The following is a 14,863-nucleotide window of genomic DNA, read 5'->3' on the forward strand; positions in this document are numbered from 1 at the left end:
CTTTTTGTGACGTCGTGTGACAAAGGGGGGGGGGGGGGGTCAAAAATCGTCCAAAATCACGTGACGTCATTTATGGACGGCCCCTGTGGTTAATGCAGTACTTGATCCCTTGCAAATGTATCTATTTGGTGTTTGAACGTCTTAACACCTACATCTTATTTGGTGATGCTGCTGCTGGTCCATTGGCATCGGTGCAGAACGACAAATCCGGCGAGTTACAATCAAGACAAAAGTGCAAATTCTAAAATGAGAAAAATCGAACGAAACATTTAACCGGTTGTAGAAAAAAAATCTACGCAATTTATTTGCTATGAAAAATCGTACAAATAAACATTTTGTAACAAAAGCCAGGCAAATTTAACAGAAAATGTACCAAGTATGAAGCACTTGACACTCAAACACCACACAAATCACAGATGGGGGGGGGGGGGGACATCGGTTCCCCCAAACTGCTGTTAAGCGATCTCGCTTGCGATGAAGACCACCCCACCAACTCACACCAACCCACACCCGGGGCAGCGATTCGCAACCGGTGTGCCTGCGGTGGAAAATTCCCCGCTGTGCCCACGGCATCTTTGTAATCGTAGCAAAAGTCAAGAAACGTCACTGCCGCAAGCTGGGATGAACGAACTCTCGTCCGTGCCGTTCAGTGGCCGATCCATCCCCCACGTCCCGCCCTGCACTCCCCATTGGGCGGCAGATCTCTCGGTCGGGCACTGCTGCGATTTGGGCAAACAGCTGCTTTTAGAAGCTTTAACTTCCTTCGTGACGTTCATCTCCACTCGTCAACAATCAAATTCCCTGTCGCGGATTTCGGCAGCACCGCCTGCATTTGCTCGTTCTCGATGAGATCAGTAAGAATAGGTAAAGGTTCATATATTTAGGTTTTTTCGGTAAAGTCACGTAGGTAAAACATTAAAATTAGTAAAAGTAAAATAAAATAAAAATCACTTTTACTAATTTTAATGTTTTACCTACGTGACTTTACCGAAAAAAACCTAAGAATATGAATCCTTGCAGTCACGAAAGCTTCAAATCTAGAATAGGTAAAGGTATCGTGAATTCTCTCTCGGCTACCAATGGTTTTCCCACCCACCCGCCCACATAGTCACCAACCAACCCATCCACACGGGGACCCACCGTGATTTTTCTGGTTCGGTGTGGCCGCGAAGGTCTAGCAAGCTCCATAGTGTGAGTGCCGTGGAATAACATCGTTTGAGAAGCAGCACTGCGCCACAGAGATACCATCAACTGTTACCACCTGAGGCCGGATAACTTCTGTACCGATTTAAATGAATTTGGCAGAGTGACATTTTGCGCAATGTTCTAGGAATGCCATTTATCAAAGAATAATAGACCTCTTCTTGGTTCTTTCAGTAAAGTCACGTAGAAGGGAAATAATAAAATAATATAAATAAAACATAATAAAATAATTCTCACGACATTTCGGCCACAACGCAAGCAGCCGTCCTCAGGTGAAGAACAGGTCTGTCGGAAAGACAGCTGAGGACGGCTGCTTGCGTTGTGGCCGAAACGTCGTGATAATTATTTTATTATTATTTTATTATTTCCCTTCTACGTGACTTTACCGAAATAACCAAGAAGATGAATCCCTGCAGTCACGAAAGCTTTAAATCGAAAAATAATAGACCTCGCCAACTCTCAAGATTGCTTTTCAGAAGTGTGCTGCTGAACGGACACGTTTGGCCAGATCCATTAAGGCGTTCATTGCATGTGTGGGGAAAAGCAGAGTACACAGGTCTGGAGAAGCCCCCACAGGCATACGAACGGATAACACTCAATGGTCAAAGTTATATTTCGATTTAAAGCTTTCGTGACTGCAGGGATTCATCTTATTGGTTCTTTCGGTAAAGTCACGTAGAATTGAAATAATAAAATAATTAAAATACAACATAAATAATTCTCACGACGTTTCGGCCACAATGCAAGTAGCCGTCCTCAGGTGGAGAACAGGTCTGTCGAGGAGACAAAGTCAGACCTGTTCTCCACCTGAGGACGGCTGCTTGCGTTGTGGCCGAAACGTCGTGAGAATTATTTTATTGTTTTATTTTTATTATTTTATTATTTCAATTCTACGTGACTTTACCGAAAGAACCAATAAGGTCAAAGTTATGTTTTTGATTAAGTGATAATTGAGTCAGTGGTGTAATTCCACATTCCTCTGGCGGGAGCGAGTCTATCTAAAGGACAACCTCTGTTGACCTTGCCACAAAGTGGTACTAATGTTTTACCATACCCCAGAGGGATGATGAGTCAAGCCCCAACCAGCATTTGAACTTTCAATTGTGAGCCACTTGCTCTACCACGGAGCCACTTGGCTGGATGCAAAGGGCCACACAGCCCACTTGCTGTACTGCAGTCTCCTGGACACTTCGTAGCCCAGTGACATCTTCATCACTACTCACCGGCAAATCACTGGTTTACAGAAAAGCACGTGCGCATCTCACTGTAAAATTGTGAACTGTCTGGACCACGTGTGTGGTAGTGTTGGGGGCTATGTGGGGAGTGGTAGTGTTGCGATTAGCACGCTGCACTATGAATCCAGCAGCCCGAGTTCGATTCCCGCTCACGGCCAACATCAATGACGATTATCTGAACCGGTCCTAGGTCGGCTCAGCCTAAAACGAGTACCTCGTGCGGTATGTGAACATCACCACTGGGGAAACAAAGGCGGTCGGGCGTGGTGCTGGACACCCACCCCCATCGTGTGCCGTGCCGGCCTTCATAGGTGCTCACTAAGAGCACTTGCCCCAACAGTCTAAGGCTACACGGGGGATCTTTGTCTGTTTGTCTCTCTGTAACATCCCTCTGGTCTGTCATAAAGAGATGGGCAGGCCTGCCAGCTGCCATGGCATTAGCACTCAACAACAGGACCATGGAGACACCCTCAACACAGTCAACAGTTCACAATCATCATCGTAACAAACGTGGGTCGTCATCTTGAAGTTCACCCAGTCATCGTGCGGTTGGAACCGTTGAACCAACGTTGGACCCAACGTTGGCCCAACGTTCCATGTTTACTGTTGACGACTTCACAAAACTGAAGGCACCATCACCATCCCAGCGTGTATCAGTCACAGTTCGACTGAGAATGTCCGACACCTGGGCATTTCATGAGGATTTCTCCCCTGTCAAGGTGGAGAGATTAATTGCATCATCATCATCGCAGTCCTATTTTGTTGACATAAGTAAAATCCACTTCTTGCATTTAATTGTTTACCCATATCTTTCAAGTGAAACGTACGTCTGAAATCGTGTAAATGGCAGATTCATTATTAAAACACACTGCTCACAGTCAGTGCGAACCTCGATTTAATTCAGCTTTACAGTATGCGCACAGCATAACATTGCACGAGTTTACGTAACAAATTACATAACTATTAAACCAACTGTTATATCAAAAGTATGAATGGTATAAATTCGATGTAAAAGCCACGATGAACGTCCTCATGACGTCTTGCCAACGCGGCCTCCGTGCGACGTATCTTGGTCAGCACGGTCCTGGTGCAAAGAATGAAATGGGGGGGGGGCCCTGTTTGCCATTCCCCTCCTTGCAACCCAGTGCCTGGGCCCCTCTAGCCCGTGGGCCCCGTGCAGTAACACCGCCTGCACACTCAACAGCTACAATACTGCACGCGTATACCCAGTGCCAGCATGGATGAGGGGCCCGGGAGGAAAGGCACTGGACCAGCTCCTATCAATTCCCACTCCTCACGATTTGACTAATCAAGTCAGCGCACGCATCGTGTCGTAGCGGTTCCAATCGCTTTTAACCCATTGCCAAGAGGAGCGAGCGGGAGACTTGAACGGCTTCGTGTCCCGGCCAAACCGCGTCTCTCTGACCCAGACCCTCACACCTCCCGCCACATTCTCTTTAACGTGGAAAATGACTGACACACCACTTTCCATTCAAGCATATTCACCTTCATACAGCAGCAAAACAAACAACAACAAAACGCTGCTGGGTTATGTTACCGAGCGTACCGCGTGCGCTTTGGGATATGTTAAGAGAGTGGGTGTTACGTAACCCATCGTTGGAGCCTGGGATTGTGGTCCGGCGTGAGATAACTTTGCCGAGTTTCTGCAACCCCCACGAAGTAGAGGTCAATGCGCGACCGCTCGCAGCCGCGGTGCCACTGAGCCTCCCATCGTTTGCACACGCAACCTTTGCTTTGCATTGCTTGAACATTCCTTGGCATTAATCATAGCAACAGTGCAGAACGACAATTATTAAAATACCGCCCCTGCAAAACATGAACAAATACTGACCATAACATTAACAATCCAGAATGACACTACACTCGTTAAGAACGCTCAATAATTTCGATTTAAAGCTTCTTTCGTGACTGCAGGGATTCATCTTCTTGGTTCTTTCGTTAAGTCACGTAGAAGGGAAATAATAAAATAAGAAAAATAAAGCATAATAAAAAAATATTACTTTATTATTTCCCTTCTACGTGACTTTACCGAAAGAACCAAGAAGAACGCTCAATAACATCACAAAAAACAGTTGCGAGTTCAAGTTTATAACGAGACACTGGCAGCACTTGGCGTCAACAGCAATGGTTCATGACTCAGTGGGGAGGAGCACAGACCAGGGCCCTGGTGATATTCAGGCGCCGGACCTTGGGCGATCGTGGCTTGGCAAATCTCAGTTTCCATTTCTCGGTGGAAGGAAGAATTCAATGAACACTGTGACCCCGGAGCCTGGGAGTGGCTCTTTTATACATTGACCTCGTATAAAAGTCCCCCGTGTAAAAGTCCCCCGTGTAGCCTACGACCGTCAGGGCAAGTGCTGTCAGCGAGCACTTATTAAGGCCGGTTCTGCCACACGACAGGGGCGGATGTGGCCAGTATTACACTCGGCTGATTTCCTTTCCCCTGTGTTCATGTTTACACATTGTAGCAGATTCTGGACCTAGGGGAGGCCCAGAACTGGTCCAAATTAATGGAATCTGTGTTTTACTCACCCAGCATCGACCCGTTTCTGGGAGTCGAACTCAGGTTGTAGAGTTCATAGCACGGAGCGCGAATCACTGCACCACCCATCCCGAAAACGTGACTCCCCATGTCTTGAACAATCACCGGTGGCAGCAACGCTGAGCGTGGCCCCGCTAGCAAGAGTTAAACCAGCAGTCCCTCACCGCTACCCGCGGCTCGCATGCACAGCGGAGCGAGCGACGTTTGCGCGTTGAGGATTTACAGTTGCACACATCGACGCAACACGTTCGAAGGAAGCGTGGGACCGCGAGATGAGCGCGTGTGAAATAAGGCACCGCTTAAAGGGAGACCAGCGCACAGCTCAGGAGGTTAATTCAAGCTCGGTTCCTTCGACCCGGGGCAGCAGGCGGTGGCCCAGGCCTGTTCCAGCATCAGCAGCACGGCACGGGGCCGTCAGCCACAGCCTCTCCTGCTCCTTCGCCGCTGCAGCCGGTGGGAAACGAGCGTTAACAGGAAAAAAACTGTTTTAGTTTAACGTAATCTAGAGTTAAATCGAGCTAAGATGAGTTAACAACCGGTGCTGCCCAGCACGGTGAAGTATGGTCAAACAACCCCCATGACAACTTGCAGCTCAGCACACGGCAGATGCCTGCGCAGCGCAACTCACGACCTCCTCTCGATACCAAGATCCAGGATGGTCATCGTGTCTACGCGCCGTTTCTCGGTGGCAGCCCCAACAGTCTGGAACGATATCCCTCTGCACATTCGCAGCATCACCTCAATCGCCTCCTTCAAGAAAGACTTAAAGACTCACCTCTACAATCACGTGCTTTCGAACGACTCTGAGCTTGGCTCCGCGCCTCTGAGTTGCGGCCACTACGTTTGCAAATTTGCGCGCGTTACAAATTGAACTATTTTTATTATTACCGATATGGAATGGCGAGGCACTTCATCCAACAGTGGCTTCACAAACGAGCTCAGTCAAAGTCCATGACGTGAAACAAGTCGCAGCTGCTGGAGTTGCGCAAAGGGACGCTGCTGGCAACTCGTTCCCTTATCTGTGTTGACCCTGTGGCCTTCAGGACGAGGTGAATTGCTTAACCTGGAGACGAGCTCGAGAGAGCCGGGTATGGTCTCGTTTGCAAGAGTGCGACCTGCTTCTCTGGGCAGTGCAGATGAAAGCGCCGTGTCTTTGCCGATGAAAGGGATACTGTGGGCCCGGTGCCCCAGCCCCAATAACTGGTACGGCTGCCATGGGAACCTGGGCGGGTCCGTGGTGGCCGTGGAAACGCGGCATCAGAGACGAGCCAAGCGACGCTGTGACTCACGAGGGATAGGGGGAATCCCACAAAGGCCTCCCGGGGGTGTTTCCCGTGGGAAGCCTGGGGAAGAGTGGAGCTGCAGAAGCCGTTGCGGTTGACTGTGGGTGGATGTGACGGGTGGACATCAGGGCGACTTCCTTATTGGTGTCGGATGCGCGAAAAAGCGAGGACTCAGCGGAGGGGAGGGGGGGGCTGAGATGGCACTTGAGATTAAACGAGACTCACCGGGCAATTGGGATGAGCTAGGGTTTCACAAACTGCAGTCCTTTGCCACTCACCGTGGGACACCTTTGCACGTTCACCGGTGTTTTCCGTAAAAAGTGACGTTACGTCGGTTACCCCTGCTGCGTGCAACCTGACGAGTAGTAAACACGTCCCCGCGTGATGTTGCGAGGCTAATTGAAATGAATGTCGCGATTTTTTTTGTGAGTTTGTTGTCCTTCCCCCGCACCTCCGATTCGCATGGTTGGCTACGTACGGTGCAAAAGAAGTTCAACATACAGGACACATGCTTATCACCGATCATTCGGCGCATACAGCACGGTAGGAATCGTGGTTGTTGGCGTTCGAGGACATTGGTCGCAGACGTTAAGAGCCGCGTGATATTTGGCACGCGACGCCCGTAGAGTTTGCGGGCATTCCCTCGTACCGGCTATTCGTCCAGCTGTTGCCCCAGCGAGTGGCACTTCACTATCATCCTCCGTGACCTCCGAGGCTCCGCCTCCGCCGTGACGGGCCTTGCCGCCGAGGCTTGTGATTGGTTGGCAGGGTCAGAGAAGACGGTGTCTTCCACCGAGCTGGGGCTGCCCTCCTCTACCATGGAGGCCGGGCGGCACCGATTTGCTGAGCCTGCGCCCGGGCACACGTTGGATGCGCGGCGCTCGCCATCATGCGCTGGTGGTGGCGCCACCGCCGCAGAAGAAGAAACGGCAATGACACAACCACAAACACTGCCACAAACATCAACCTCCTCACGACCACAAACATGGACCCAAATGCAACCACGAGCATCAACCTCAACGCAACGACAGTGCGCACACACGCGGACCCACGCAGGCCCAAGTGGCCCGCGATGCTCACCTCGAGGCTGCAGGGCGGCCCGGGGGACGGCCGGCCGCTTGGGTGCCGGGTCGGCCTCGTGCTTCTTCGGAAGTCGAGGAGAGGATGCCGCTTGTGACTCGCTCGCAGCATTCTCCTCGCCATCTCCCTCATCCCCTGCGTGGGTGGACACAAAAACAAAGATCCCCCCGTATAGCCTTAGGAGCAAGTGCTGTTAGCGAGCACTTATGAAGGCCGGAACGGTCCACGAGGGGGTGGGTGACCAGCACCACGCCGACAGCCTTTGTCTCCCCAGTGGCGATGTTTACACACCGCACCAGGTATTCATTTGAGGCCGAGTCTACGTAGGGGATAATCGTCACTGGTGTTGGCCACGAGCGGGAATCGAACTCGGGTCACGAGGCGGTGGTCGAGACAGAGAAATGCAGTGGCAGTCAAGGCAGGGAACACGCCGCCACGCAAGAGACGGAACTGGACGAATTGTTGCACTGCAAGACCGCGAGAGATGGTGACAACTTGGGGAAGCCATCATCCAGCAGCGGATTGAGCACAGCCCACAACGATGACGTCGCCGCCGCGTACCGCTGGGCCCGTTGGGGCGGCACCGCCAGACGGCCGTCGCGGGGCCCTCCAGCACCACGTCACCGTCGTCCTCGCGAAGGTCGCGGTTCGCGGGCGGCTGCAGGGCCCGGCGCCGCGCCGTCATCCTCCTCTCCCCTGCGGAGCCTGCGGGGCGACGCCGAGCGCCAGTCACCGCGGGTGCCACGTGCACCGCCGCCGAGCCCGCGACGACGCAACACTCGCGGCGAATCGGGGGACGGAGGAGATCCTTACTCTTAGGTTTTTTCGGTAAAGTCACTTAGGGAGGGAAGGTGGGAGGGGAGGGAAGGTGGGAGGAGAGGGATGGAAGGTGGGAGGGAGGGAGGGGAGGGGAGGGATGGAAGGTGGGAGGGAGGGAGGGAGGGGAGGGGTCATGGACCTGGCTGACCTCCAGGGCCCGGGGCGTAGCTCTTGCTGTCCGTCGAGTCGTCGTCGTCTTGGCTGACCGAATCCGATTTCTGCGGACGACGGAAATCCGCCGCCACCGTGCAGCAGGGGGAGTGGGCGGACAGACGGGAGGAGGAGCGCGGGAGTGCGAGGGAGACAAGGCAGGGTGAGTGAAGAGGGTGCGCGATTGCTAAACGACTCGGTCCCCGCTGCGATGCGCAAGATGCACGTCCTGTGCAGCGTCCCCCCCCCCCCGGGGTGCGGACGCGTTTATCCGTTTGGGAAAATCCAAATTACGTCCTGGGCGCGACGTTCAACTGCATCCGGCGACGGTGTCGCCTAAACTCCGCCGCTGTGGAAGGCGCGGGGGACACCTCCTCTATCGTTCGTCCGTAGCCCTGCCTCTGAAACCCGAGCGCGGATTGCCGGGTAGCCAGGATCGGATCGGATGGAGGGAACCCGTGCCGCGGATCTGTCCTCGGGCGGCGGAGGAACTCAAGAGAACGAACGAGAGGGAGAGACAGGAAGCGAAGGTCACGTGGTGTGCAACGCACGCTGCGATCGGTCACCTTGGTCCTGCCGGAGGTGAGATCGGGGTGCTGGGATGGCGGGCCAGTCGGGTGGGGCGGCATCATGACGGGGACGCCGAACAAGCGCCACCGCTCCACGGGGGGCGCCGACTCCTCCGTTGCTGCGGCCGCCTCCGTGGGGCCCTCGCGCGCCAACTCCACCGCGTCCTTCTCCACTGCCGGCGGCGGCGGCAGCGACGACTCAGAGCTGAAGACACGTGGGGATACGTGGGGAGAAACAGGGGCACACTGAAACATGTGGAGACACGTGGGGAGACGTGGAGACACGTAGGGAGACGTGGAGACGCGCCAGAAGAGGGACACACAGGGAACACAGACACACACTGCGACACGCCATAACACACGGGGTTACATTTCGATTTAAAGCTTTCGTGACTGCAGGGATTCATCTTCTTGGTTCTTTCGGTAAAGTCACGTAGAAGGGAAGTAATAAAATTATAAAAATAAAACATAATACACGGGGTTACGTGGCGGAAAGGCGGGCACACGCGGGGACATGCGTCAAGTTAAGGAAAACTCTGCGATTTCCGACCATGGGCATGGCACGGGCTGGAGAAGATGCAGTACAGGACGTGGAGCTGATTGGACTTGCCGATGACCGGTACCAGTGGTGTCGAGATCGGCCTCTGTGCAGGAGGAAGGACACTACTGGGCAGTTGGAGGCAGTCGCCTGCCAACAACGGTGGAGGAGCGGTGCTCACAACAAAGAGTGGAACGCCGGGTGGATAAAATTTGGCGCAGTAGGGAGCACAGGTGATGTATCTGTCAGTCATCTCAGTGGGTCTCAAAGTGCACCTAGCCGCTTAGTGGTGAATGACGGCGGTGTGAGACAATATTTTGACCTCCATATACTTTTTACCCTGGGATGCTGGGCATCAGATTTCTACACACTATATGAACCTCCCCAAGTCCAACGCTGACCCAAGGAGGTGTCAGAACCCTCGGCCATAACCATAATTTTTACCCCAGGCAGTGGGGGAAAGGTGGGAGGTGGGGGGGGGGGGTCATATTGCTATTACAAAATTTGCACCCCAGGCAGGGACCACATACAAAGTAGTATTCTGACTATTCTAGATTTGAAGCTTTCGTGACTGCAAGGATTCATATTCTTAGGGTTTTTTCGGTAAAGTCACGTAGGTAAAAACATTAAAATTAATAAAAGTTAAATAAAATAAAAATCACGACGTTTCGTGATTTTTATATAAAAGTAAAATAAAATAAAAATCACGACGTTTCGTGATTTTTATTTTATTTTACTTTTATTAATTTTAATGTTTTTACCTACGTGACTTTACAGAAAAAACCTAAGAATAGTATTCTGACTCCCAAATTCTACGAGTTCAAAACACTCTCTCGCTCCAGCCGTGTGGTGTGGCCGGGCACACACCTGTCGGGCGCTGTGGAGGCCGGGCCCAGCTCCAAGCTGGGCTGAGACGTGAGCTGCGGTGGGCGTGGGGCCCAGGGCTTCAGGAAGGAGAAGAAGCTGCCCTTCCTGCCCTTGGGGCCTTCTTCCTGTGGGTGCTGTCCCCTCTCTGTCCCCACAGCCCTGAGCAGCAGCAGCAGCAGGAGCAGCAGGAGCAGCAGCAGCAAGAGGAGCGGCAGAACGAGCGGCAATAAGAGTGGGAGCATAATCATTGAGATCGCTTCTGCCGCCCTATATTGTACAACTGTAACGTGAGGTTATATCCGGGTCGTTGACGTATCACAACTCGTCACGATGATTGGCTCTGCCGGTCCTGGTCCATAGCCAATGGGGGGAAGCCTGGGGGCGTGGCCCTGACGTAATGGAAAGGTGACAGCTGTTTGTAGAGGATTGGTTCTGCTGGCTTTGGCCACAGCCAATGGGGGGACGAGTCAGGGGCGTGGTCCCGGGAGCCTACGGGGGAGTCTGGAAGATTCCATAGAGGCTAACCAGGATTGGTGGAAACGTACCACGTGACCCGGGTATTAAATAAGGGTGGAGACGAGCAACACGTGGTCAGAACTGGAACGAACGGAGGAGGAGGCCACGCGAGAGCGGGGGTCCAAGTTGCCACGTAGCTGCGCGTGTCTCTCTCTATTCCTCTCACGCTGTCTGTCAGCAGCGTGAAGGAGTGTTGTAATGAAAAGCGAATAAAGACCGGATTCCAGAAGTCACCTAAACGACCTTTATTACACAACTACAGCTGATTTCACAAGGGTGGTGGGGGTGACGGGAGGTGATGATGATGATGGAGGTGGTGGTGTGTGCCGATGATGGTGTTGATGGTGGTAGTGTTTACTTATGAACATTAAGATGATGGTGACGCTAATGATGCTGATGGTAACGATGATGGTGACGATGGTAGTGATGATGGTGACAATGGTGGTGGTGATGATGATGATGGTGGTGGTGACAGTGATGATGACTGCCGGTTTGTGCTTCTCACTGGAGCCTGGCTGAAGGAGGAAGGACTTTCTTGGTGAAGAACTCAGCGATTCCTTCATCCACAGCTCCCTCATCCTGCTGGGGTGGAGGGGGGGGGGGTCGGTGGAGGGGTGTGGGGGCAGAGGTCAATGTAGAGGTGTGGGGTCATATAAACTAACCTCCGTTGCTCATTATAATATATTTACGATGAACATAACCGTACACGTAGAAAACGTCATTGTCCGTGCATGGTCACAGCAACTGAGAAATCAAGTTAGGACATCGGGCAAGACAGCAGGACCCGTGAGGCCTGGTCAACTCGGGAAAATCTCCACTTAAATGAACGAGGATTCTACGGGCCTTTTCCAAGGCTCTCAAAGAGTCCCGATTCGTTTGAGTGGCAATTCCTGCATCTCTATTGCAATGAATGGGATTCTATCGGGAGAGTTTTACTGTAGCGGAATCCTCATTCCAATCCCGTTAAAGTTAGAATTTCTTGAACGTGGGAATCGCGATTCCCGTGCGAGCCATCCGCAGTAGGCTCGTGGCGTTTTGGTGTGGATCCCGCACTCGTGACCGCCTCGTGCGACTGCTGACGAGCACTCACAACAGCGCGGAGACTTGCGGAGACGGCCGGGCGGTGCTGCCTCCCCGGCCGACCCGGTTTCTTGGGTCTCGTCTTGGTCACGTGCTCCAGCCTCCCCGCATCTCCTGGCGGCGGCTCCGACACGTCCATCGGCGGCAGCTCGCTCGTGCCGCCCTTCTGCGCCGCTGCCGTCGCAGCCACGGCTCCGCCATCCAGCGCGCCGTCGGCTGTGGGGGAGAGGCAGGAAGGAAATGAAACGACGGGACGAGAACACCGCGAGTGAAATTTCACGAGCGCCGGCAGACGCCGGCAGGCGGGGGCGGCCATACCGAAGGCACGCGACACCGGCCGCATCCTCCTGTTGCGAAGGCTCCGCTTGCGTGAGACGGGCGACATCTGGGGAGGGGTTGAAGAGGTCAAAGTCGAAGAGGTCAAAGGGTTTACTTGGATCGGCGGGGACGCGAGGAAAAAGTCAAGTTCAGGCTCCGGCGTCGACCGGAATACGCCGGCTGCGCTTACCGTGACGATGTCGGCCTCCTCGGAGTGAGCGCCGTCTTCCTGCGGTGAGGTCTGTCCTGCGGGAGGCGGCTGCCCCCCCAGCGCGAGGCCGTGGCTAGCCAGGTGCCCAGCCTGGGGGCGGCAGCGTCAATGTCAGCGCGCACCGCTTCATACCCCACGGCTGTTTGGCTCGTGGCGGCGGGAGAGGTGACATTTAGGAGGAATATTCTTAGGTTTTTTCGGTAAAGTCACGTAGGTAAAAATATTAAAATAAATAAAAGTAAAATAAAAATCACGACGTTTCGGAGGCAACACAAGCTTCCGTCTTCAGGTGGAACCGTCACAGCACGATAGCTGTATCAAGTGACTTGATACAGCTATCACGCCGTGATTTTAATTTAAATTTTATTAATTTAAATTAAAAAATTTTACCTACGTGACTTTACCGAAAAAACCTAAGAATATTAATCCTTGCGTCACGAAAGTTTCAAATCTAGAATTTAGGAGGAAGTAGCGGTTGTTGCTATCAAGCGGAGGTGGGGAACCGGATGGTCACCAGGGGTCGAGCAGAATTAAAAAAAATCTAATTCTGGGCGGCCCCACGCACCTTCGATTAGCAGAACTGGCTACGTACGGTGCGAAAGAAGTTCAACACACATACATATATCTAGTTGACGCTGAACGTTGATCGCGCTAGGACAGTGCGCATCGACAAAGCGACCCTGCCAGCTCAAAAATATTCCTCTCCAGTACCCGATTAGTGTATCTAAGATGGTCATGGCGAGAGGCGGGGGAGGCGGGGGGTACATCTTGTGTGGGCCGCGTTGGGCCCACCGGTCGCGGGTCTCCCCCCGCCACCGCTACGGGAAAAGAAAACTCGGTGACACTCGGCGACGGGAGGAGGAGGTGACCGTGGCGCGTCGCACCAGCTTGGCGTGGACGCCGCACAGCTGCTCCAAGAGCTTGTCCGTGATGCGGTCCGCCAGGAGTGCCGACAGGGACAGGCGCACCTCGCTGGAGACACGCGGGGGGGGGGGGGGGTTGGAGGACGCGGTCAGTGACAGGGTCAGAGATAGCCGAGCGCACGGACAGAGACACAGCAGGATAGATGATGACACGGGGGACAATTCAGCCAGGGTTGAGCGGCGTCTTTGTACAAGAGGTGTAGAGTCGGTGAGTAGGAGTACGGGTAGAGTGAGTGGCTGAGCGAGCGGTTGCGTGAGCACGTGGCGCCCGTGGTTTTCCCCGCACCTCGCTTTGTCGTGGAGCTCCACGGCCGCCTGCTCGAGGCCGAGGCTCCGCACGAGCGAGCGCGGGACGGAGATTCTCTCAGCGCCGGCGGCGAGGAGGGCGGCACGGACGCCCGGCGCCGCCGTCGTGTGTGGGCACAGCCCCTCCCCCACGCGCACCATCGCCTCCAGCATCGCCTGTGCGCCGCACACGCCACACGCCGCACGCACACGCGCCCCACGAATACGACGTCCGCTACGCACGGCACGTGGCATGCATCCACGTGCACCGCAGGTGGCGCGCACCCGCTAAGCACATCACGCACCGACGCGGAAACCCCGATAGGCCCGCAGTGATGACGTCAATGTCACTCCCGTTATTTAAGACCGAAACAGGAGGACTTCTTCACAATTCTGGCTGTCGACTGATGAGGATGGTTGTAATCACCAGCGAAACGTCGGACTCCAATTAGAAATGTTGTGGGTTTACTCTCCAAGACACCGGTGGTGCTGAAGTAGTAATTGGCATGTTTTGCGTACGTGACAAACCCTACTAATTGGCTTTGTTGGGTGGTGGCGGGTTTAACGACACATTCACATTTTTGTGATCTTACCCAAAAAAACCTTTATTATGGATATTGGTGTGAAAGCCAATTACATTTTAAACTGCTGTTAGACTGTAGCACCTATGAAGGCCGGCACGGCACACGAGAGGGTGGTGTGGACACCACGCCCGGCCGCCTTTGTCTCCCCAGTGGCGATGTTCACGCGCTGCACCGGGTACTCATTTCAGGCTGAGTTGGCCTCTGGGAGGCTCAGGACCGCTTCACATAATCGTCACTGGTGTGGGCCGCGATCGGGAATGGAACTTGGGCTGCCGGGCAAAGCGGGCGACTGCCCCCCCCCCCCCCCCCCCCGTGGCATGGAAGCCCCCCCCCACCTGTAGCTGCAAGTCGAGCACGGCCGCCACCTCCGCCGTCGTCTCCTCCATCTGCACGCTGAGGGGGTTGGGCCCCCCTGGGCTGTGGTGGAACAGCGTGGGCAGCAGCTGCACGCGCAGGGCGGGGGGAGGTGATGGAAGCTGGGGTGAGCTGCGAGGCGCGAGGCTCGGGACGGTCCCTCTCTGCTATCGCTGCGCACGGCCGCGCGGCTCGAGCAAGAACGTCCGAGGTCCGCCATCGGCCGCGCAATTTCTCTCATGGCCGCAACTTCCTCCCCGTTTTTGCCGCCGCAAAGCAGAGGTC

At 54.1% G+C, this 14,863-nt stretch overlaps 1 protein-coding gene across 4 annotated transcripts in view; it reads right to left on the minus strand.

Annotated features, from left to right (window-relative positions):
- Window positions 1-3,316: 3,316 nt before the first annotated feature.
- Window positions 3,317-14,863, minus strand: part of LOC144736883 (F-actin-uncapping protein LRRC16A-like) — a 50,276-nt gene continuing 38,729 nt past the window's right edge. For 2 of the 4 annotated variants that reach the window (XM_078619545.1, XM_078619540.1), the window contains exons 26-39: window positions 14,560-14,667; window positions 13,642-13,817; window positions 13,317-13,404; window positions 12,412-12,522; window positions 12,222-12,288; window positions 11,914-12,119; window positions 11,329-11,405; window positions 10,308-10,466; window positions 8,900-9,107; window positions 8,323-8,401; window positions 7,926-8,069; window positions 7,365-7,499; window positions 6,934-7,133; window positions 3,317-5,445 (exon numbers count right to left, since the gene is read on the minus strand). In XM_078619545.1, coding sequence (XP_078475671.1) covers window positions 6,937-7,133; window positions 7,365-7,499; window positions 7,926-8,069; window positions 8,323-8,401; window positions 8,900-9,107; window positions 10,308-10,466; window positions 11,329-11,405; window positions 11,914-12,119; window positions 12,222-12,288; window positions 12,412-12,522; window positions 13,317-13,404; window positions 13,642-13,817; window positions 14,560-14,667 — 1,755 coding nt within the window. In that variant the 3' untranslated portion in view covers window positions 3,317-5,445; window positions 6,934-6,936. The remainder of the gene's footprint in view (window positions 5,446-6,933; window positions 7,134-7,364; window positions 7,500-7,925; window positions 8,070-8,322; window positions 8,402-8,899; window positions 9,108-10,307; window positions 10,467-11,328; window positions 11,406-11,913; window positions 12,120-12,221; window positions 12,289-12,411; window positions 12,523-13,316; window positions 13,405-13,641; window positions 13,818-14,559; window positions 14,668-14,863) is intronic. The other 2 variants (XM_078619541.1, XM_078619544.1) reach the window with 2 other exon arrangements.

The sequence above is a fragment of the Lampetra planeri genome, chromosome 63, assembly GCF_965212315.1.
Source record: "Lampetra planeri chromosome 63, kcLamPlan1.2.h2, whole genome shotgun sequence".
Classification (NCBI taxonomy): Eukaryota; Metazoa; Chordata; class Hyperoartia; order Petromyzontiformes; family Petromyzontidae; genus Lampetra; species Lampetra planeri.